General features: G+C 40.2%; 1 protein-coding gene across 2 annotated transcripts; it reads left to right on the top strand.

The window, feature by feature from the left end:
• Positions 1–620: 620 nt before the first annotated feature.
• On the top strand, positions 621–22,195 carry LOC143300193 (uncharacterized). 2 transcript variants are annotated; one of them, XM_076613754.1, is made up of 12 exons: positions 621–697; positions 2,793–5,290; positions 5,763–5,910; positions 6,510–6,679; positions 8,009–8,116; positions 10,329–10,434; positions 11,926–12,096; positions 14,002–14,197; positions 15,223–15,395; positions 16,671–17,086; positions 18,891–18,958; positions 21,125–22,195. In XM_076613754.1, exons 2-11 carry the CDS (start codon positions 3,469–3,471, stop codon positions 18,920–18,922), a joined length of 3,342 nt encoding a protein of 1,113 aa, XP_076469869.1. In that variant the 5' UTR covers positions 621–697; positions 2,793–3,468; the 3' UTR covers positions 18,923–18,958; positions 21,125–22,195. The 2 variants fall into 2 exon arrangements, with proteins under 2 accessions (XP_076469869.1, XP_076469868.1); XM_076613753.1 differs by having other exon boundaries at positions 21,088–22,195.
• Positions 22,196–24,129: the final 1,934 nt, after the last annotated feature.

The following is a 24,129-nucleotide window of genomic DNA, read 5'->3' as shown; positions in this document are numbered from 1 at the left end:
CACTCACACACACGCATTGACACACACACACACACACACACACACAACAGCGACAGCAACAATGTCAATACAGCACAACATGGCGGCACAACACAAGTACGTGTACACGGCACATTCCAGAGCGCGAAGGCGCGCACAGTCGTACGCCAGCGCGCACTCCGTCACACTCCTCTGGTATGGTTTTGCATAGGTGGATGGGATGTTAAGAAACGAACCTTTTTTTTATTTCTTTTTTTTTTTAATTTTATTTTAAAATCTTTATTATAACAGGAGATTTCTGGCGCATATTATGTGGATAAGTTTGTACAACTGAAAAATGTAGTTTTAAAAAAGATGTATTAATAATGGACGTTGGCTTAAAAAAATCTGTTCTGTGCACGTCAACCTAAAACCACCACCACCAATAACAACAACAACACACACACACGCACACACACACACACACACACACACACACACACACACACACGCGCGCACGCGCGCGAAAAAACAAATACCAAACCAGTTAATGACTTGCCCATATCAGTATGCGGTTTTGAGTCATTTTCTGACTGAGTCCGAATACATTTTATTTTGTTGTAAGCGCCCCCTACATTTAGTTGACGTGCTAAGCGGGCCAACCGGAAGTTTCATGAAAACAACATGGCTGATGTAACTGAAAAGGAACGACTGTTAAAGGAAATGAAACTTTTATCAGGTAAATGACATTATGGAGAGGTGTTTTTTTTGGTTTTGTTTTATAAAAAAGGTAGAAAACTCATTTTTCTGTATCTGCGACCATTTTCGTGTTCAGGCATGTTAGAAGAAAAATGACAATGAAATCCATTCTAAAGTATTTGTTTACTGTTTCGACAGACAGGATCTTTGGCATATGATTTTGATACTGTGAGTAATCAGGTCATTGCACTTCCCCAGACGAAAGAGCGGACATCACATTGTTTCAGGATGGTTTATTTATAATGAATGTAGTGTACATACATACAATGTATGTATAGAATTTAGAAATTTTAGAAACTTGAATAAAATGATAAAATCAACGTTTTAGTGTCGAAAACCGTTGAAAATGGGTTTTAACATTTATTCACAGGGCTTGACATTAACTTTTTTTTCAATTTGCCCACTTGGGCAAATGACTGGAAAATTCACCCTTTTCTTTAACTGATGTTTGTTTTATTGGGTTTACCTAAAGATAACTGTTGTTTTGAAAAGCTAAAACACGTTTTCTCTCACACTTGACAAAACACTGTCTTAGCGTGTTTTCACAGTTGACCTCCAGCCACAGAAATTCTTTGAGCCATTTCAGCAGAAAACTGCGTCAGACTCAAAACATCGTCTAGCTAAACAAATAGAGTCTTACAATTGGTATTGGTAACATGAGGGTATTTTTGAAATCACAACATGCTAGTCTTAGAAAATTTAACTTGCCCGGTCGGGCAGGACAGAAATCACAAAACAGGACATTATTTGCCTGACATAGTGATCTACTTTCCCCAGGCAGCCGGGCAACCACGAATGTCAAGGCCTGATTCATGGTGTCCCTTCAATATGCGCCCCCCCCCCACCCCCCCTGCACCCTCCCCTCCCCGTTCCCCCCCACACACTCCCTCCTCCTCCCCCCCCCCTGCAGCTCCCATACCTCTACCCCCCAACTGAAATAAGGAATAGGGACCACAGAATTTTTAATTGATAGTTTTTTTTGGTTTTTTTTTTATTGGAAATATTGAATGTGGTTATGAATGATACTTTTGATAGTTATTTATCATTATCAAGAATAGGAACATAACTCATAAGAAATTAAGAAACTTACACTGTTAGTTTTACACCGCAGTGTTAGTGTTACAATAGCATGCATATATATACATATATATATGTATATATATATATATGTATGTATGTGTGTGTGTGTGTATTTATGTATATTTACTTTGTTGGGTAATTCGAATTAAAGAAAATGAATTATATAGATTTTTTTTATTTAAACTCTTGTCTTAGTCATTACTGTCATTTGGATGGTAACATGAAAATCGAAAATCCAGTTGAATTTTTAACAAGTTTTAACCTCTTCAGAACTGGGCTTTATTTTGGCTTGTGCTTTATATTTGCGAAGGCTAATATAGTAATAATTAACAAAAAATTCTAGCTTGTAATCTACTGCAAGAAAGTTTACATAACCCATACTTTTCTTAAAGGAATTGAACATGCTATTAATTTTCCAATAGTTTGAAGCTTACTTAACATACAGGTTTGCAGTGGGTGAACTATAAAATCTGAGAAAAACAATTTTTTTTGTACTCTCTGAATATATAACTTACAGAATGTTTATAAAAGCAGCTGAAATGAACCTATAAGTGTCATGAATTACAGACAGATGTTTTGTGATTCTGATTGCAGGCCCAACACATTCATTGCTTTCAAAAGCTACGATGGTCAAATCATTGTCTCTGCAACGTGCATTCTTCTGGCATGACAGAGTTGGCAAATACACAGTTTCCACACTGGCATTCAGAACTTTGATCACATTGTTGATGCATCAGCAGCTTGTTTTAATTTTTCTTCTGTAAACTTGGTTCAAAATCATATGGAACTAAACCAAAATCTGTTCCATCACAGTCCTTGCACGGTACTGGACATGACTCTTGAACTAATTGAAGGCCATGTTTTCATAATCATTATTATTAGTGTCAGTATTGTTATATTTTATCATTATTATTTTTGATAAAATGTATGTCTTGTGTTATTCAAATTACTGATTAATGCAAATCTGTGAAGTGGACCTCCTTTTCTTTCATCAGATTATATTAGCCATGCAAAGCAGAGAGGCCTGGAGCACATGAGATGCTCCACTGGCTCCAAACTTATCATCTCAGGAAACCATAGGCAGCAGAATTTGGGTAATAAAGCTCAGCAGCAGCAGCAGCCAGGCAGCAAGACACTTGGTGGCACAAACTCTCTTCCCACTCGTCTACCTCCCAGCACATGTGTTCCACTTCCAGTCAATCAGGTGTCAACTCTTGCATCAGATGTATCAGTATCATCAACCACTACAGCTCAACAGAACATGGTACACAGAAAAGTGTTGCGTAAAGAATGTTTGACTGCAAGCCAGCAGCAGGCAGATCAGAACAAAGATACTTTACAAATCAGCAGGTTAGCCAAAGACGTGAACACTTCTGCTTGTGATTCAGGACTTAATGACCAAAGGGAAGTTGTGATTCATCGGAGAATTGTGACTTCATCAGATCCCATAGTTCCTTTGGGTACATCTGCAGTGCAGATTCATGATGGTGGAGAGTCCTCGAAAGACCGAACCATTCCAACAAAACCACCTGTTGTCAGAGTTGTGCAGTGCACTTCTTTGTCGGAGGTGAAGAACCAGAAAGTTTTCTGCTGATACCTTGTCCAAAAGTGCTCTGTCTTCTCAGCTTCACAAAGACAGATTGCCAAACAGCACAGAAGGACAAGCCCTTCATGTACCTGGGACCAAAAGGTTCCATGAGTCAGCATCTCCCAGTTCAATCTGTTGGTGTTTCCAAGAGCATGAACTCACTGAAGAAGGGTAAGATCGTTTCCAGAAATGCGGAAGTCATGGCTGCACGGGAGATGATGCAGAACAAAATTGAAGACTTAAAGTCTGAACTGGCAGGCCTGGCAGCAGCCAAGAAGAAATTGAAAGCAGTGAATAAACGAGTTGTAAACAGATCTGTTTGTTCTTTGTCACTCAATGATGACAAATGTTATCAAGGAAACCTACAGTCTGGGGAGGTGAAAGGATCAGATGAGCCAATGAAGGCTGTTGGAATTATAAACAGCACAAAGGAGAATGTTGCAGCATGCACAAGTCTTGTGAAAGACAGCCGACAGGATCTGCCTGTGAAGAGAGAGTGTTCAGATAATTTACTGAAGCCTGCGTGGTCAGTACTTTTAGGCAAACTTACCTCAACAGTACAGGGCAGCACTGTAAAGAAAGAAGTGGCCATCATTGAGAATCCGTCAAATGGTTGCACTGCTGCTAGGTGGCTGTCATCAGGATCAGAGCCAACAAATGGTATATCTGTCATCAGTGAGATGGAGAACATGACAGAAACAAAACCTGTTAGAGACAGTCCTTGCTCAAGCCCATCTAGATCTGCAGTGAAAGCAAACTTGCGAAAGGAGCTGAAGGCCACAGAGGAGAAGCTTCAAGACATGAGGAAAAAGATGGGTCTTATGCTGAAGGAGTCTCCACAAAAATCAGGTGTGAGTGCAAGGGGTGAAAGTGAGTTACATCATCATCTACGCCAAGCTCTTTCAAACATGAAGGGTGGTGTACATTCTTCCTCCAGCTCAACACCGACATTTACAGCTCCTACAGAGCAAAGACCTTTCCAGAACAGGACAAGCTTAAAGTGGACTCCTCAAAAGCTTCCCCGAAGAAAGTCATCAGAGCAAGTTCTTGTCTCTGGTAATTCACCAAATACAGTTTCATACAAGAAGAGCAGCTCATCCAAACCATTGAATGCAGCTGGCAGAAATATAACCCCTGTTAGTACCAGAGTAAAAAGGCAGGCAGTGAGGCAGGGGAAGTCCCGATATGCTTTTGTGAGAAACAGCTGCACACAGGCAGCAGAAAAATCAGGAAGCTGTGTTTCCCAGTCTTCTGTGACACAGATACAAAAATCTTTGGTTAGCCCTGCTTGTTCAAAATCCTTTGTCAGCAGATTCAAAGTTCAGAGAACCCATTCCCAGTCACAGGCAAACAGCTGTGCAGCCAGTTTGCCCCCCAAAACTGTAGTGCAGTCTCAATACAAACTTATGAAGATTGTTTCGAAGGACTCACCTCATTCCCTGTCACTAATAGGAGGGGGTGTGTCCACCCCAGTGAGTGCCAAGCAGAAAGCTGCCCAGGTCATCAAGAGCAAGTACAAGATGAGAAAAGTCCCCCTTTCCAGCTCTCCACGTGGCACAGTGTTGCAGACAAGCCAGCCTCAGCACCGCACTCTGCAGCACAGCACCACTGCCAGCTCCTTCTTTCATTCGCCCATGGCTGTGCGCTTGAAAGGAAACAAACACGCCCAGTTTTTCCACAGGACTGGATTCCACCAGCTCCCACACCCATTTTCCCCTGCTAGTACTAAGGCATTTCGAGGGAGAGGCAGTTTCAAACAGAGAATTAACCGTCAGGCAGCCAGTTTTCAAACAGGTCCATGGAAGAGGGGATTTCTTTGGGATGGTTCTCTGGCTGGCTGGGGGATTCCAGCCCAGAGGTCTCCTTTGCAGTGGCCCACAAGGCAAAGAGTCAAAGCATTGAAAGGTTTGTGCTTTTTTTTCTGCATGTTTTGAATTTTTCTTGTTTTTGAGATAAATTTCTTTTGTTTGCTGTCTTTTCTGTGTTTGTGGGCTGCAAGTGTAGCTCCCATACTATGTTCATTCATTTTTGTATGAAGTGGGCTGAAATATAATTAATAATTATATATATATATATATATATGTGAATGACAGGTTTTACTTAAAGTACTTTAATACTGTGTTCATGCTTACATGATCCGCTGGTGATGTGTTTGACAGTTCAAATTCTTGTGTATTTCCCAAGAAATTCTTGTGTATTTCCCAAGTCTTCCCATTTGAATTTATCTTATAAGATAGGCTATCGCCCATTCAGTTCCTGACTGATTCACATTAGTTCTTCCTTTGTTTACTTGATATATACATATATATATATATAATTTATCAAATAATACATGTATATATTTGTATGTATAAATGTGTTTTGTTTTTTTGTGTAGTATGGAAAATGCAGTGGAAGCAACAGTGGCGGTGGGGCCCAACTCCGTATGACCAGATGGCACGCAGCTTTCAGATGAAGAGGTTGTTCCACAGACAGCAGATGCTTCATCTGAAGAGGCAGCAGTGGATGAATGCATACAGTTTAAGGTAAATCCCCCTTTTTAAAGATTCAGATTCCACTTTGTTATATAAAAGATTATTATTGATATTATATTTTTTTTGTAGTTTTTATTGGAGACATTTTTTGATGAGATGGTGTAATTTGATAAGCAGATGTCACATGTTTATGGTAAGTGGAACATAGTTGTTTTTCAACATGAAATGATGAAATTGATTAAAATGTTAATTTGATTAGGTTAACTTTTAGATTATAACTTGACACTGCAGATTGTTGTGTGACGTAACTGCTGTTTTTCAATATATTCAACAACAACAAACAAAAAAAACAAAAAAAGAGAGAGAAAAAAATCACCATAGCCATTTTTTGACATTTTAAATTTGGTGCAGAGTAATGAGTAAATCAGTTTTCAATGTACAAGCCAGTTTTCAATGTATTAAAAAAGAACACAAGCCAACCCAAACAATTAACTGCTGACATTTCTTCACAGAGTACATCATGGTGCAAAAGTAGTTTAGTTTTCAACACATTCAGAAATGATTCAGCATTGATATACATGTGTCAGTAAAAACATTCAGCAAATTAATCAGTGGTGATGTGATCATCATGGTCTTTCACATTGATGCAGGCAAGCGCCCATCTCCCAGAAGGCCAAGAACATGTGCGGCAGACGGGAGCGCCTGGTGATGATCAACGGTACTGTGTACAGGTCCAGCTCCAGCCGCCTGACCAAAGCATCAAACTTGGATTCAGTGACAAAGCCTGCTGCCAGCACCGCCTTGCTCAACAGTTCAGTAGGTGAGTGCTGCTTTTGGGCGTGGTGTGAAATCTAGAGAAATCAAACATATACCACCGAGATTCTGGGAGTTTGGATTGCTGGGCTTTTTTTTTTTTTTTTGGTTTTGTACATTTTCCAGTTTCCACATTCTTTTTGATTTATTTGTGTATTCAAAGTTACCGACAGACTTTTTGACTCATTTGTGTGTTCAAAGTTACCCACAGTCTTTTTGACTTATTTGTGTATTTAAAGTTACCCACAGGCTTTTTGACTCATTTATGTGTTCAAAGTTACCCACAGTCTTTTTGACTCATTTATGTGTTCAAAGTTACCCACAGTTTTTTTGACTCATTTATGTGTTCAAAGTTACCCACAGTCTTTTTGACTCATTTATGTGTTCAAAGTTACCCACAGTCTTTTTGACTTATTTGTGCATTTAAAGTTACCCACAGGCTTTTTAAGTTTTTGACTCATTTGTATATATTAAAAATGAATCAGTGTTGTAAGTATAATGCTATTTGTAGATTTTGGTTGTGTGTGCGTGTGGGTGTCACTGTGTGTGTAAGCATGTCCTTGGTAAGTTTGTAACATCAGCATTTTCTCAACAACTGCCAGTGGCAGAGATAGCAAACCAGACAGAATGATCTGTATAATTAAAAAAAAAAAGTTTTTTCTTTTAATCAGTACAACCTATCCAACCATCACCTTTATGAAAATACTGACTGTCATCAGTGACAGTAACAAATCGTTATTAATGTTTATTTTGATATTTGAACATCGGTTTTCATAGAAGTGGTCATAAATGCCTGTTTCTTTCTTTGTTGTTTTGTATATTGTGCATTAAGGGTGAGATTACTGAGAAAGCAAACGGACCCACCTACCAAAATGCTGAGTCCTCTTCCAAGCTCAGATGAAAAGAAGTTTCTGGCTTTAATTAGCTTTTAAGTTTTGAGATTTGCTGTCTTATAGACCTGTTTGCGTCTTCTGCAGTAGACACAGCACCAGTTATTGTTTCAGTGTTCAGTATCCATGCATGTCTTTGAAACTTCGTTCTCAAATTTTTGTTTGTCATACCCATGATAATCAGTATATATATGTTTAGACTCTTCGTACATTTTTTGTTTTGTGTTTGTTTTTGTTTCTGCCTTTGTTTTTGTTTTGGGTGTTTGACAGATTTCAGTGGGAATCACATGATGAGTCAACTGTGAAGGCTTTTCCTCTATAGCTATTTTTGTGTTCATTGTATTTATTTTTCTCTCCTTTGACACAGGGCTTAGATTCTTTTCTTTTGTTATATTATTTGTTTATTGGAAGGTATCCAAACGTATGCTTGTTTTGTATTGCCACAGGTGGAAGAAGGCAGAGGATGATGAAGACAGTGATGGTGAGAGGAGTTCATTTCAGGGTCAATTCCAGAGGAACCACACTGCGGAGAGTGTCCAACAGTGCCAAGAAAGGTAGTTTTACTTTTTCTGTACTAAGGTACACTATACCGTACCTCATGCGCACAACGCTTCGTTACTGTGGTGTTTGAGTACCATACATGTGAGCATAGAGTCACCCTTCTCGCTCGCTCGACAAGATGGCGTATCCGTCAATTTCAGCAAGTACTGTGGCTCAAAGTTGAGTACAAACTGATTCTATAATACTGTGCATACACATTTGCCCATTCAATTGCTACAATTAGGAAGTGTCTGGTTACAAAAGACCACACTTGTAAAATTTCTTTTATATGAGAAAAACTCACCCCTTTACGTCAGTTGTGAAAAACACGATTTTTTTTTTCAAAATATGATAAATCAGTCAGTGATTAAGTAAGTGCTTTGAAGCTTTGCCAAATGTTAGTCCATTCTATTCTTTATATTATCACAAAATTTCGCAGCTTACACAAAATAATACATTCATAAGCTAAGCACTTGCAAGAATGACATTGATAAAAAAAAAAAAAAAAATGTTTGTTTTAAAAAAAAACACTTTTACTTACATGAAAATGGCTCATGTTAGGAAATCTTGGATGTGGTTAAAACAGTATTTTGAAAATGTCACAGTACAACTCAGTCTTATTCAAAGTCCTGTCCTGATAAGATTATGTGACAGATGTTTTTACAGCTAGAAATCAGAAAAAACAATGGACTATTGAAATCTCGGATGTGTTTTTTTTTGATAATTCTGATAATGATATTGATAGAGCCTATTCTCAGACAGAGACCAAGCTCAAAGTGCTTTACAAACACTTTTCATTTGCACCCACACTGTTCCCACACTGTTCCCCACTCTCTTCTCTGCCATGCTGATTGACGCCTTCCAAGACTGTGACCTGGGCATCTACATTCAGTTTCGCACAGATGGCAAACTTTTCAACTTGTGGCGACTCCAACCCAGGTCCAGGGTGTTTGAGGCACTGATGAGAGAGTTCCTCTTCGCTGATGACTGCGTGCTTGCTGCACACACCCATGAGGACATGCAGTTCATAATGACAGGTTTTCAACCTCCTGCAGGCGCTTTGGACTCACCATCAGCCTCAGCAAGACTGAGTCCATGTACCAACCAGCTAGCTCACAGAACGCCAGTGCCTCCCCCCAACCTGCAATCAAGATCAATGACACAGAGATCAAGTCAGTTGACAAGTTTTGCTACCTGGGCAGCACCCTATGCAGCAACGGAGTCCTTGATGCAGAAGTGACGCTGCGCATCGCCAAGGCCAGCTCCGCCTTTGGCAGACTCGACAACAGGCTGTGGAACAACAAAGGCATCAGGCTCAGCACCAAGATGAAAACCTACAGAGCTGTCATGCTGACCACCTTGTTGTACTGCTGTGAAACATGGACATCGTATCGCCGTCACATTCAGCAACTTGAGCATTTCACTAGAGATGCCTACGAAAGATCCTCGGCATAAAGTGGCAAGACAGGGTCTCCAACCTCCAGGTCCTAGAGAGGAGCGGCCTGCCCAGCATCGAAAGCCTGCTGATCCAGTACCAGCTACGCTGGACAGGACACGTTGTCCGCATGACAGACAGCAAGATCCCGAAGATGCTTTTGTATGGTCAGCTGAAGGAAGGCCACCGTGAACTTGGAAGATCCTGCAAGCGCTTCAAAGACACCTTGAAGACAAATCTCAAAGCCTGTGACACAGACATTGCTTCCTGGGAAACTGATGCCCTTGACTGCTGTTGCTGGAGGATGCTGTGCTCTAGTGGCATAAAGACGTTTGAAAACAAGAGAATGCTGGCCATTAAGGAGAAGCGTGAGCGAAGTAAGCAGGGCTCAACTTCTGGAGACATTTTCCCTTGCAACACCTGTGGGAAGTGCTGCACATCCAGAATCGGCCTCTTCTCCTATATGAGGAAACGCACAGACAGATAAACCTGCCTGCCTACTCATCCTTCAGACCGACGGGAGACTCCATCATCATTTGCACAACAGACTGCCTGTCTGGGTAAAGCTGACTGAGAGCTGCCTTTATGTGCTTATCATTCGTTTCCTGTGTCATTCTGTCAGGCTTCAGTTACATGCATGCACACGCACACACACACAGACACACACACTCACACACACACACACACACACACACACACACACACATTTGTGTAATTTCATTAATGTTGCTGTGAAAAAAAAGGTGATTTTGAAACATAATTTATTTAATTTCTACTGTGTATTGTTTCAGGCAAGATGGCTGCAATATCAAGAGCAGACGTTGCTGGCACAGCTGGTGTGCAGGCTCAAGGAGCTTTGGGAAAAATGTTCGACAGCCAGACTCGTTACGTTATAAAGTACGTCTGGCTTTGTTTGAACTTGAAGCAAATCAGAACAAAAAACCTATTATTAACAACAGCAAAAAACAAAACAAAAACAAAACAAACAAACAAACCAAAGAAAAAGAAATAAAATAAAACAAAACAAAAACAATCAACCAAGGAAAACAAAACAAAAAAAGCAAACAACTGGTCTGTTGTAAAGTTCACTTCAAAAGCAAATGTTAGGATTTGAGAAAAAGGCTAAAATGGAATAACAGGCAAAAACAAAACAAAATCTGGATTGTTTTTTTAAATGTCAATTTTGTAATCGGGTATGATGAGCTCCGATTTTTGAAGCCCTCTGGCTCTTCTTTAATTGTGTTGAATAGGTTTCTAAATTTGTTTTCTGTTGTTGTGGTTTTTGTTGTTTGTTTGTTGTTTTTTTGTCTTCAACAGAATTGCACTGTGAGTGTGTTAATATCCCCTGGGAGGAAAGGGGTCGGGGGGAGGGGGGGGAACTGGTCAAAAAGAAGGGGAAAGATTCTTGCAGTAGATGGAGAGCTCAATGACCTACAATTTCTTGTACTATTTATGTAACTCTGTCATTTTCATCCTTGAGTGACAAAATTGTGATGCATTGAGCAATATTTCTGTATGAATCCTTCAAAGGAATAAGAGCAGCTACATTAAGTTTGATTTTACAGTATGTTCTTGTGGACATATATGGTTGTGAGGTTGCTGTATTTCTGTTTGTTTTTTGTTTTCCACCACCTCAGAAGTGGCTAAGACTTATCTGAATAAATCAACTGAAGTCTGAAAGTCTTGAGACAAGTCAGCCAGTTGAGAGAGAAAGATTTAAGTACAGACATGAGAATCCCATCTCTGTCTCCATGTTTTTTCCATAAACATACCCTACTATGGTCTTCATGTTGAAAATTTTCCTTTTATCCTTTTTGCATGTTTTGATTTCATTTTTTTGATTTTCCATGCCTGATTGGTACATGAGATACTTTGATACAGCAGTGCAGAGTTGAAATTTTCAGGATATAAGGGTTGGCTGTTCAGTTTTGGAAACTTGATTTACATTCTTTGACTTAGTTACCCACTTTTGAAAGCATTACACAGTTACGTTCATTTTATTTCATTTGTGAGTGTATGTGTCTTGTTTAGTGTGGTATCCGTTGTTATTTATGTTTGATATTTTACTGCTGAGGGTGAACTGACCTATATAAAATAATTTGAGAGGTGCATGCAATATGAATTAATCATTACTATTATTATTATTACTGCATAATTATATCTATTATATTTCGTATATATATATATATATATATATATGTGTGTGTGTGTGGTTTATATCACAGTGTCTCTTGTTGTTACTGCTGACAGTGTGCAAATTTGAATCAAATTCAGAGGTGCAAGCAAAATGAATAATTTATTATGATTATTATTTTGATTATTATAATTGTTATTTAACCCACAGCCATGTTTTTTGTTGTTGTTGTTTTTTTCACCTTCGCAACACAGTCGGGTCAAGCAGCGAAGCCTCTACCTGGCTGCGGCCAAGCTGAGGAGGAAGGAAGGGGAGGGGGGCAGCACCAAGAAGAACTGTCTGTACTTCTGCCGTTTTGGCAAGTGCAGCCGGGGAGATGCCTGCCCCTTCCTCCATGACCCTGCCAAGGTTGCTGTGTGCACCAGGTGAGGCTGCCAAAAAAAAAAAAAAAAAAAGAAAGATGTTGTTTAATGTTTGTGTTGTGTCGAAAGTTATTGTCATCAGAATTATCTTCCTTGATGCTCGGGGAATATAGAGGGCGCCAGAGGAACAACAACGGTCAGGGTCATTGCGGATGACAGTCTAGTTTTTGTTTGTTTATTTTCAGTTATTGAATATATTCTTCGTTACACACGAGATGTGTTTGTTTACCTTCTTATTTGTCCGAGCAACAACAAAACAGTTTGCGATAATTATTGTGATGATTGTTGTGATGAAGCTACATTGGGACTGCTTTGTAGATCGTGTGTGTATGTTGACAGAACTACAGACGATTTAGTGGAAGAGCCCACCAGATTTTAAAACACTCTTTGATTTGTCAGAGTTCAAATTTCTTTTTGCCTACTTTGTGTTGATAGAAAAACTTGTTTTTCTGTTATTAAAATGTTATTAAAAATGCACCTATGTACTTGCTGTTTATTTTTATGTATTTCTTTTTTTCAGTCTTATTTGAAATTGGCTTCATAGTAATGCATTCTCATTTTCTCTTGTGTAAGTGAGAAAGAGAAAAAGGGAGAGAAAGAATAGGTGAGCGTGTTCTTACATACACCTGTATGCTTGCTTAACCCTTTCGCTGCCAGGAAAATAAGATTTAAGTGAAATCTATTTGCTAGGGTTTTTTTCCAAAAAAAACGTGTATATATTTTCAAAAAATTCTGTGCTCTTTGTTATTGGAGAAAGACCCAGAAAAATATATATTTTCTGAAAGGTAAATGAATAAAGAATGCAAAACAGATGATGTTTTCCCATTTTTAAAAAGATTTTCAGTGACATGCTGTTGTTTTGAAATAATGGTTTTGTTTTTTGTCACATATTCAACTTGTTCATTACAAACATTAGTCAGGTAATTTGCACTAAATTATAATATTTTCTGGACAAATGGATAATATCTGCACACACAAATTATACTAGAACAACCACCAAAAAAAAAAGAAAGAAAAAAGAAAGACAGATTTACACAATGCATTGTGTCTTCTCCAAGTGATAATGTGGACGTGGGGCCACGCCCTCTTGGTCTCCACCCCTCTCCTCTTCACCCCTCCCACATGGTCACTTCATCCGGTTCTCATCAGACCACATTGGCTGAGTGCCAAGAAAATCGCTCACACTGTGTCCTGCTAATGATTCGGTCATTTTCTGTCTGCTACAGCTGTACAGCCGGCATCACTCACTGATAGTCGTATCTTGGCCAGTCTCTTGATTGTTCCCTTTATTTTCTATCAAATCGTCCTATAAATGTTCATCACTGTCTTCTCCTTCGAATTACACTTCAATTCTTTCTGAACATCACCTAAAGAAAGCTATCTTGGTTGATTTTTGTGTGCCACGATCGGGTGTCTGACATTTTGTTCAGCGAGCGAGGAGAGGAGCCAAGCAAACACTGTGGCAGTAACCCAACCAAAACTGCCTCATGACAAAGATGGAGTTTCTAGCTATGAATAGAATCTAGAAAGATTCCCCAAGCTAAAGCTACCAGTATTTTTGTCAACGAACTCAAGGCAAACCAGGGAAAGTCGGAATATTTCGATGACGAGTTATCTCGTCATTGTGGCAGCGAAGCGTACTTGCTTGCGCTGACGAGTTATCTCGTCATATAGGCAGCCTAGGGGTTACAGTTCTTTCACATGCTTTTCTTTCTGTAACGTTACTTCTTTTCTCTTTGAGTGATATTACTTAGGTGTGTAATGTGGTGTGTTTGTGTATGTGAGTGTGTGGGTGTTTTTTTTGTGAGGGTCTGGGGGGTTTGTTTTTTTCTTGTGTGTGTGTGTGTGCACATTTAACCACTTTTCATCATTTGACGTGTATACATGTGTGTGTGTGTGTGGGCCCAGGTTTTTGCGAGGGACGTGCCAGGTGGAGAACTGCCCCTTCTCCCACAAGGTGAGCAAGGAGAAGATGCCGGTGTGCGCCTTCTTCCTGCGGGGGGTGTGCACGCGCGAGTCGTGCCCTTACCTGCACGTCAAGGTCAGCCAGGGTGCCCAGGTGTGCCCGGATTTCATCTCTGGCTTTTGCCTTCTTGCTGACAAGGTGTGGTTGTTGTTTTTTTTGTTTATTTTGTTTGTTTTTTCTTAATTGTTGACTTTTTAAAAATTAATGATTCACATGTTGGTGGGTACATTTGAGAAACATCCATCTGCTTATGTGTGAGGGTTGGGGGGGGGGGGCTGATGGGGGAGGGGAATGCAAGTTTAAGGCAAGTGTTGTTCAATAGAGTTATCAACCAGTATGGATTTTGAAAACACAGATATTTCCATGTACAAGAAATGAAACACGGTATCGATAGTGACAAATGATGAGTAACAAAGTGTATAGCTATTCTGATTTATGTTTAATAGAGTAATCATCCACTTGATGACAATGTCATGTTTCAGAACAACAATGTTTAAAACAACATGAAAAAGATTATGATTTTCCACAAGTTAACTGTATGGGCACCATTTTCTAGTAAATATTATGAATAACACTTCCAGCGAATGTACTTATTCATGTTGTTTGACTTGTTTCTTCAGTCCACCAAAAAATGTTTTATACATGGTCCATAGGTTGCATAAAGGAATCTGTCATTTGGCTTTACCCAGGTAAGCTGCCTGTTGTGCAAATGACTCTTTATGTAAAGAGCTTCGAGTTTAGTCTCTAACCAAGCATAAACTCTAGGGGGCGGTTTGGTTGGGGAGGCACAACTGCCTGGTGATTTGCCATTAAGTTAAAGGTCCCATAGCCTTTACGGAGATCAGGGCAGTAAACTGATATCCCCTTTGTGTAGGGCGTATGCATAGGAGACCAGGCCCATTCCTCTTCTCCCACTGCCTTAACCTTCCCCAGCCAAAGTCAGGTAACTGTCACACCAGGGTGGATGTGAGGAAAATTGTGGTAAAGTGCCTTTCCAATGGACCCAACACCACACCAGAAACAGAGGGTCCTGGGGCCCTGACCACTGGTAGACACCGGATCAGAAGCCCAGTCAACACCTGATTGACCACCATGGCACCTCCAACATGATGATAAAAGAAAGAATGACGCCTCCTACCCATTGCGTACTTTGTATGTTTCAGTGCCAGAAGCTCCACACCCTGACATGTCCGCAGTTTGCCAAGACGGGGACATGCCCAGATGGGAAGAAGTGCCGCCTACTGCACAAAAGGCACAGGGGGGCCAGGAAAAATGGGGTCACTGCCTCCCTCCCCTCCTCCTCCTCCTCCTCCTATGTACACAAGCCTAAGGACAGGTACTGCATGGGAAAGGCACTGGAAAGTGCATCTTGTTTTTTTTTTAACCGAGGTTCATTAATCTGATTTCATTAAAAAGTATAAAGCAGTTTGTTTAAAAGCAAAAACAAAAATGTGCTGTTTACTACAGAATTTTTAAATCCACTTGCACATGCATGGATATTGTATTGTATTGTATTTTATTGTTTATGTTACATCAGATTTCTCTGTGAAATTTGAAGTGCTCTCCCTGGGGAGAGTGCATCGCGACAGTACAGCTCCACCCTCTTTGCCAGGGACAAGCCTTCTGTTGCTGTGGGTTCTTTTATGCACACTAAATGCATGCTGCACATGAGACTGTGGTTAATTGTCTCATCCAAAAGCACAGCATCCAGACTACAACTCTTGGTCTGGTGGAGAGGGGGGCTGGGGGGTGGGGCGGTAAAAATCCCAGTCCATCTATGGGATTAAAATCTGCAGACACTCGCTTACTAGTTAGGCAGGTTAACTTTATTATTAGCATAGTTTGTGAGATGGCCATGACATGAAAATTAATGTACTTTTGTGCAATCTGTTGATACTAATTCTCACTAGCTTCCACTGAGTGGGCGCATTTATAGGGGGGGTAGAGGTGATGGGGGGATGGGGTTCTCTTATGTTTTTTGAAGAAGTATAGTTTGTCAGTATAGAGGATATCGTGTTATAAAGGATTGTAATGAGGAGGAGGCGTGAAACTGTTTGTTAAGCTTGTAGATCAGTATTGCTTCAGGCAGCATTTTTATATCAATGTATGTGTTGATTTTTCTTAACATTAATCAGTTGAATGAACCATTTAAGCATCTGTACTCATGATTTAAAATACTTTTGGATAGAGCAGAATTTGGCTTTGGGTGGTATTCTTCTGCATCCATGGGCTGCAACTGACCTGCCATGTTCAGTTGTTAAGAACAAGTGGGCTCTTTCATGTGTTGTAATTTGTGGTCTATAGAGCACAGGAGATGCACCAGTTGAATTTAGGCAGCTGCAGTAAGCCAGACAATCTACCATGGCAACTGGAATGCAAAGAGGAAAAAAAAGAAATAGAAAACACAAGCCACACCCATCAGATAGGCCGCATTTGCTGAAAAACCCCCCAAGTCTTCAGCCCATCATATCAGACACACATTTTTGCCTCCCCCCCCCCAACCCCCTTCACCAACAATCCCTTTCCCACCCCCCACCCCCTCCCGGCACCGTCCCCACCACTCCCCACCCCAAAAATGCTATCATGGCTTGAAATTGTGTTTGTGTTGCAGTGCCAAACCCCAGAAAAGATCTGCAGAGTCTGGCAGCATTGAAGGAAGGCAAAACGCAGCAGCAGGGGATGGCAGCACCAGCAGACTTTCGTCCCCCCCACCAAAGTGTGTCAAACCAGACCCCAGCATACAGCCCGAGCACAAACCACAGAGCCGTGTTAGTCCCGGGCTGCAGGCTGTGTCAGACAGCAGTGCAGCAGCCTGTGTGGCGGCAGGATGGAGCCTGACTTCAGGAGGTGGAGGAGGAGGAGGACAGGCATCCCAAGGGGGATTGTTGGACGTGGGAGGAGACAAGACTCGTGGGAACCTGCCCAAGCTGCCTGCCTTCATCTCCCTGGCCGATTACAGCTTTGAGGAATCTCCTGTGCTCAAAGTCAAGGTCGTCAAATCTGAGGAGACCTCTATGCAAAAGAAGGGTTGGTACATGTCCTTGGGATTTTTTTTTTTTTTTTTCATGTGTAAAAAAAGTTTCGTTAGCTGTATTTAGAGTTTTGGTTTTTTAAGCAAGTGTTTCAGTTGTTGTCAAGATTTCTTTTAGTACCAACTACCATGGTTGAAATTTTTATACTGGGAATTTATCATTGCTTTTATTTATTCTTGTTCCTTGCATTTTGTAAAGTTGTCTTTGTCTTCTGCAGCTTGTGTTAGTCTGTCTTCATGTGTACCTTGGGACTGTTTCCAGGTCTGCATGTGGCCTTGTGGCTGAAGGTGTGTGTGATGAACTGTAGTTTTGGTGCCTGTTTGCACCTGTGTAACAGCCTCAAACTACCTTCCTGCTGGGTTTTACCCTAGGATCATTCAGGGCTATCCTTGAATGATTCCCAGGGGGTCATTTGTGGCTAGTTAAGATTGTGCCTCTCAACCCCTTGCTGGAAATTACCCCCTTTTAGTGGGTTTAATCATGCTAATAAAAAAAAAAAAAAAAGGAAAGGGGTTGGGGGCTTGTTATGGGCTAGCCTTTACTGACCCCACTTCCCACACTGCTCTCCATTATAACTGGAAGGAAGTGTGGGGGAGTTCTGCTACGATGGCCTTTATTGATAGTAATTGGGCCAGATTTATCCATGGAGGTCATGTCAAACTAGCCTAGAATGACCCTCATGTCCATTATGAGGGTGCATAAAGTCGAACTTTGGGTGGATGGGGTGGGAGGTCAGTTCTGACTTCTTGAAGTTTACCTTTGGGGGGTCATTCCAGGCTTGTTCTTCATAGACTCCAGGGTTAAACTATACTCAACCAGAGGTGCGTTTCTTACACACAAGTTAAGCAAGGTTCTCGTGAGACACGCTAACAAGTTGCTTTTCTTTTTTCCACCTCCTGGCAAGAGTGACTAGGTTCTCGCAAGTCAAGGCTAGGTAGCCCTCAGAGCAACTTTGCCACGAGGTAAGCGTAAATCTACTTCCGGCCTTGCATTAGTTTTGTTGCGCATGTATTCCTCACCATAGCCACTCACTTTCTCACCACTGGCACGCAAGCGTACTCGAGATTTAGAAACACTTCTCAGATATGATGCCAGGTGAAAAATCAAGGGGACTAAGAGTACTCCGCTAAACCTGAACTACTTTGTGGAACTGCAGCACTGGCAGCATAGAGAGACAGGTTGCTGTAACTGAAGTAAGTCTCAGTGCAGGAAGAATTGGAATTTGGATCTGCATGCCAAGAACCCTTTCCACAGTCCAGCAGATGGTGAAACTAGTTGCCTGACTTTTGTTTTGTAAACATTGAGATGCTCACCATTTAGCAAGTGGCTGTTATCATCCAGCTGGCGGCATGGACGCTTCCTTGCTTCAGCAGCTGGGAGATGGAACCTTGTGTGGTGCTGGAATTAATGGTCGTGATTTGTACCCTTGTTGAGCTGTATTCATTGTGCACATTATTTTATAGCTAAATTATTATTATCATCATCATTATTGACACTTGTTTAGTGCCAGTCTTTGGTCAGAAGTGCTTTACAAACACAAGATCATTTGCATAACAGGTTGCCCATGTTGGTAGAGCCGACTGACAGCTTCCTTTGTCATTCAACCAGGCTTTTTTCATGCACACACACAAATATATGTATTAGAGTGGATTTTTCTTCATGCATTTGCTTGTGCATGTGTGCATGCTTGTGTGTTTGACGCTCTGTGTGTGTGAATGTGTGTGTGTGTGTGTGTGTGTGTGTCACTGTGTGTGTGTGTGAGTGAATGTGGGGTTTGCATGTGTGTATTTATGTTTCAGGTGTTGGCCTGCAGATCAAGCCTCACTTTTGAAGTCTGGACTTCATGGCGGCGGGAACCCTGTCACAGGTTACATTTGATATTTTTTTGCATTGTTTTATGAAAAGTTGAAATACAGGGTTCACAAAAAGTTAAGGACCACTTGGGAACTTGCAGTTTTCTTCTTGGGGGCATGGTGAAATGCTGCTGAATTCTGGGCAAACATTGGGTTTATGCCATTACTATGTTACTTTGTTAGGAGAACCACTCACACCCAGAGGTGATGGGACCTCCTCTTGCACATGCACTTACAATTATCACCTTGACAAACCACACCAGTTGTTTATAAACCACTGTATAACTATAAAGCTATGGCAGAAGCATTGGTTTTTAAAACATTTCTAAAGGTGTCCATAATGTTCATGTGCCAGAAACAGCCATTTGTGATAACAGCGAGAGGTTCGAGGTAGACCACACATGCAGCCTGCAAAATTTAGATAACTTCTCAATTTTTTTAAAATGTATGATGGCATGCTTCCTTCTGTGAAGTGGTCCTTAACTTTCAGTGAAGGCTATGTGGACTTTTGAAGAAAACAACAGAAGTTTACTCATGTAATCACTGTGTGAGGAAATTGTAACTGGGCCCTTGCCTTGGCAAAAACCACATTCCCCTTCATGCTTACGTTTAAAAGAATTTTATTTTTGCTGTCAGTACTTTTAAATTTAAGTTTTTGGTTGTTGTTCTTATCATGTTTGCCTGCCTTTTTTCAGTTGGTCAGGTGCTGGGTTCAGGTATTGATGTGTGTCATTCTTTTGAACCTTTTACACATTTTTATTAAAAAAATTTGTTTTTTAATTTCCTGTGAAGGAAGACCTTTTACCATGTTTTTAGTTTGTTCAGTTTATCTTTGATGAAAAGCTTTTTGTTCTTAATTTTTTGTTGTTGTTTTTTGGTTGTTGTTTGGTTGTTTGTTTTTGTTGTTGTTTTTTTGTTTGTTTTGTTTTGTTTTGTGTGTGTTTATGCATTTTCATTTCTGGCCATGAAAAAGCTTTTATGTGTATCTAGGCATTTTATCCACATAAATTGATCACTAGATTATGAAGTTTCAAAACTTTTCTGGGGAGGTAATATGTTTCTTATTATAATGGAAAGGAAAATACTCAAAACCGGTGATCGTGTCTTATAAACTTTGTTTTCAAATGAACAGTTTAAATCTGTACAGCTTTTTGTGGCAGTTTGCATTCATAGAATATGAATGAGTGAATTTTTTTCTTTAATGTGAAATATCCAGGGATGTTTTAATGTCAACAGTATGTATAATACAGTGTCTTGGTTTGTTGTTGTTGTTGAATACATGTTTTCTGGCAGTTTCTCCATGGCTGTATGAAATGAAATTAACTTGTAGTGGTACAGTTTTGAAAACAGCTCATTCCAGTATTTTGTTGTTCTGTTGTTGTGGTTTGTGTTGTACAGACATGCCTGTCATCTCAATTTGTCCATATCTATTCTGTTAAACCAAAAAAATTCAGCACTTTACAAAAATTAAAAAGATAAATTGTTTTCCAGAAAAAAAAGGGACTGGTTGATTTCATCAGATAATTCTAAAGACCTCTGAGACATTCTTGCATTATTGTATTTAATCAGAACTGGAAATTTAGACATCTGTGAAATGAAACAGCAAACCAACATGGTGACGAAGACGAAAGTGTGTGACAACTACACTGAAAAACCTTTCCACAGTGTCGAAGAAGTTTCATGTGAAACATTGACCTAGCACGAGTGTCAGCTACAGCTGTGCAGTGAGCATAGACCTTTTTTTTTTCTTCCCCTATTCATTTGCTGTTTTATGACTGTTAGGAAATGTTATGTGCTATTGCTGATAGTTTTGGTTTATTCCAGATTTTTGGAGGCTGTAGTACTGATAGATTCTGGGGAAGGCATGTCTGGTTGACATATTGTGATACTTTCGGTTGCCAGAAGTCTTTTTAAGTATTCTGTTTCATCTTGTCCACACTCTCTAGGGTGGAGGGAGGGAGGGAGCGGGGGAGCGGGTGGGGGGGGGAGAATGACAGTGAACAATCACAAGTTTCAGATGCATCTGGAATATTGTGTGTTTGGGTAGTAGTATGTGTGTGCCTTTTGTGCTTTGTTATGGAATAGATCATGTTTGTAAAGATTCACAAGGTTACCCTATTCACTCTCTTTCTCTTTAATGCAGCATTCCTGTCGATATATACTGCAATGTATTGAACCAGGCGATGGTGGTGAGGCGGCACGACTAGGTGGATGATAATCCCAAACTGACGACGTGGGAAAGCAGCCATCTCCAGAACCGGTAAAAAGTGTGTGTTGTGGAGATGATACAGTGTCAATGATGAGTGAAAATGATTAAAAGTTGGTTGCTGATTTGAAGCTGGTTGTTAATTTGGTGCTGCTTGTGCTATGTGAAATGTGTTCAGAGTGTTTTTTTTGTTTTTGCTTTGTTCTGGAATTAGTGTGTTCTATGTGATACTCAGAGACACATGCACACACACACACACACACACACGCATACACACATGCACACACACGCACACAGATATACACACTTGCGCTTGTACACACACACACACACACAGAGGCATGCATGGTCGCATGCTCACTCACACTCTCTCTCTTACCAAGTGTGCACACACTCACATGAACACACACACTTTCAAATGTATTTCAAATATATGTGTAGGATTTCTGGAAGGCCAGATCATCTTCAGGTTTTGAATTTGAAAAGGAAATTGAAAATATATACCTTTCATGGTTGATATTTCAAAAATATATACAAATGTACTTCAAATATATGTGTAGGATTTCTGGAAGGCCAGATCATCTTCAGGTTTTGAATTTGAAAAGGAAATTGAAAATATATACCTTTCATGGTTGATATTTCAAAAATATGTACAGATCTAAGTTATGAAGCAAGATTATCAGAACTGACAGTACACCGGCATAAAAAGCATTTGTGAAACAAATGCATCACATGGTGCAAAAGAACACTTTAAAATAGACAATATCATACACTTAAATGGACAAGTAAACGTGTGTGTGAGTGTGTGTGTGTGTGTGTGTGTGTGAAAGAGAGAAAGAGAGAGAAGAAGCTAATGGGTCACATCTGACAAGTAAAAGACAGCAATAATGGTAGTAGTTGTTGATAATACTGAGCTCACTTGACATTTCCTTTCTGAAGATATTGTATTTTGTGATCATTTTAGATAAACTTTTTTGCCATTTTGTCTGATGTCATTTATTTTGTGAACATTTTTTGAGGCAATAAAGGAACTATTAAAACGACAGTTGAGTGTTCTGTTGTTGTTTTTTGAACATGTATTGTTTAATGGCATAACTTTTGTACAAGCACATACATATAGAAGCCTCTCTGTGTGCGTGAACTGTTTGCATGTGAGAAATGATTCTTCACATGTTTTTTTTCTCTTTGAGGACTTGCTTGTGCTATTGTGCCTGTGTACACAAAACACAACACAACACAACACAACACAACACAACACAACACAGCACAATGCCTGCTATTGTGCAGCACAACCACAAACAATGATGAGTATAACCACAGCGCAGTACAACTATTAACAGCACACCAAACCACAAAGCACAAGAATGCCATGCACTGTTGTCAACAGAACGCAACACAAGCACAAAACAGACACACACATTTAGACATTGTATACACACACACTCTTTTTGTCTATAATCGCATTAAGTGAATAAACACATAAAATCAAAACATACACACACACTTTCAAACACACACTTTCAAACACACACACACGTACACACACACACACACTACCTTTACAATTGGTAAAGCATGTCGGGCAATGCTCGATTCAGATGAAATGTGCAGCAACCACACCTAGACCTGAGGGAACATAGGCCTGGAGGAACATAGGCCTAGGGGAACATAGACCTGGGGGAACACAGACCTTGGAGAACATAGGCCTGGGTCAAGTCTCATGTTGCCAGGGGTTCTTTTATATATGCGCTAAATGCATGCTGCATATGGGATCTTGGTTTATGATCTCACCAGAAAGACTGGAACCTAGACCACCATTCAATACACAGTGGATGGAGTACAATTTTGACATGCAGTGAACCTGGGATCTTTTGTTTCCTGCTGGAGCGCTGTGTGCAGGGTTATGATAATGTTCCAGAGCTCCAGAGCATGTTGCTGCATTAAAAAAAAAAAAAGAACAAATTAATAAAGTCACAGCATAACATATGTCATGTGATTAGAATTCTACGCTGCTTTTTGCTGTGATTGTGTTCCATCTGCAGCACTGACAGCTACCATCACCTTGAATAAAGAAAAAGAAGCAAAATAAACAGTTTGGTCAAAGAAAGAAGCAGCTTTAAATATCCAACAAGAAAAAAAAAGTGTGTTATCTTTTGCTTCAAAGAAATTGTACTTGGTATTTCAAGCCAATGCTGCTTACCATCAGCTTTACACATGTAAATATACTGATTGACAGATTGATTGATATGGATACTTATATAGTGCCTATCCTCGGTCAGAGACCAAGCTCTAAGCGCTTTACAAACACGGGGTCATTTACACAACAGGTTGCCTACCTGGGTCTCTTCCGACTGACGGCTGCCATTGGCGCTCATCATTCGTTTACTTTGTCATTCAATCAGATTTCAGGTATGCACACATACACACTCAAACATTTAAAATTTTATGTGTATGACCATTTTGTTTATTTACCCAGCCATGTAGGCAGCCATACTCTGTTTTCGGGGGTGTGCATATATGGTATGGTGGAATAAATATTTGGAATCTGAAACGTTTTTAGTTATTCCTCTTCATCTTTCAGTTCAAAGCTGAACTGGTTTGTAACAATGCCAGTGTTATTCAAGCATTGCAGTGAGTGTATTGTAAGCAAATGTAACATGACTGTGGTGCTGCAGTTAGCATCAAAGACCTTTTGACTGGAAGGTGTCAGCCCTGGCTGGCTTATGACCCCAAGCTGAGCCCTGCTTCGAGTTTTTGTGTGAAGACTGGTCATTTTGAAATATAGTGAGTCATATTCAGTTACCCTTTGTGTAATTTTGACTTCATTTTGGATTCGTCCTCCACTTTCACACTTCCAGTGACTAACCAAGGCTTCACTGTTCATGGTTCATGCAGGGTTCATGGGAATGTTGTGGTCTCCATTCCTGGAGATATGCTCATTCACAGGTAGCAGAATGGTCAAGACGCTTTTCTGCTAAT

Source organism: Babylonia areolata, chromosome 26, assembly GCF_041734735.1.
Source record: "Babylonia areolata isolate BAREFJ2019XMU chromosome 26, ASM4173473v1, whole genome shotgun sequence".
Classification (NCBI taxonomy): Eukaryota; Metazoa; Mollusca; class Gastropoda; order Neogastropoda; family Buccinidae; genus Babylonia; species Babylonia areolata.
The sequence above is the reverse complement of the archived record's forward strand: the minus strand, read 5'-3'. Positions and strand labels throughout refer to the sequence as shown.

Bases quoted from the DNA above. Each gene is read 5' to 3' on its own strand.
- LOC143300193 (XM_076613754.1), top strand. From the start codon at position 3,469: ATGTACCTGGGACCAAAAGGTTCCATGAGTCAGCATCTCCCAGTTCAA. The intron at 10,435-11,925 runs GTACGTCTGGCT...TTCGCAACACAG, and splicing joins CAGACTCGTTACGTTATAAA to TCGGGTCAAGCAGCGAAGCC. The intron at 17,087-18,890 runs GTTGGTACATGT...TTTATGTTTCAG, and splicing joins GACCTCTATGCAAAAGAAGG to GTGTTGGCCTGCAGATCAAG.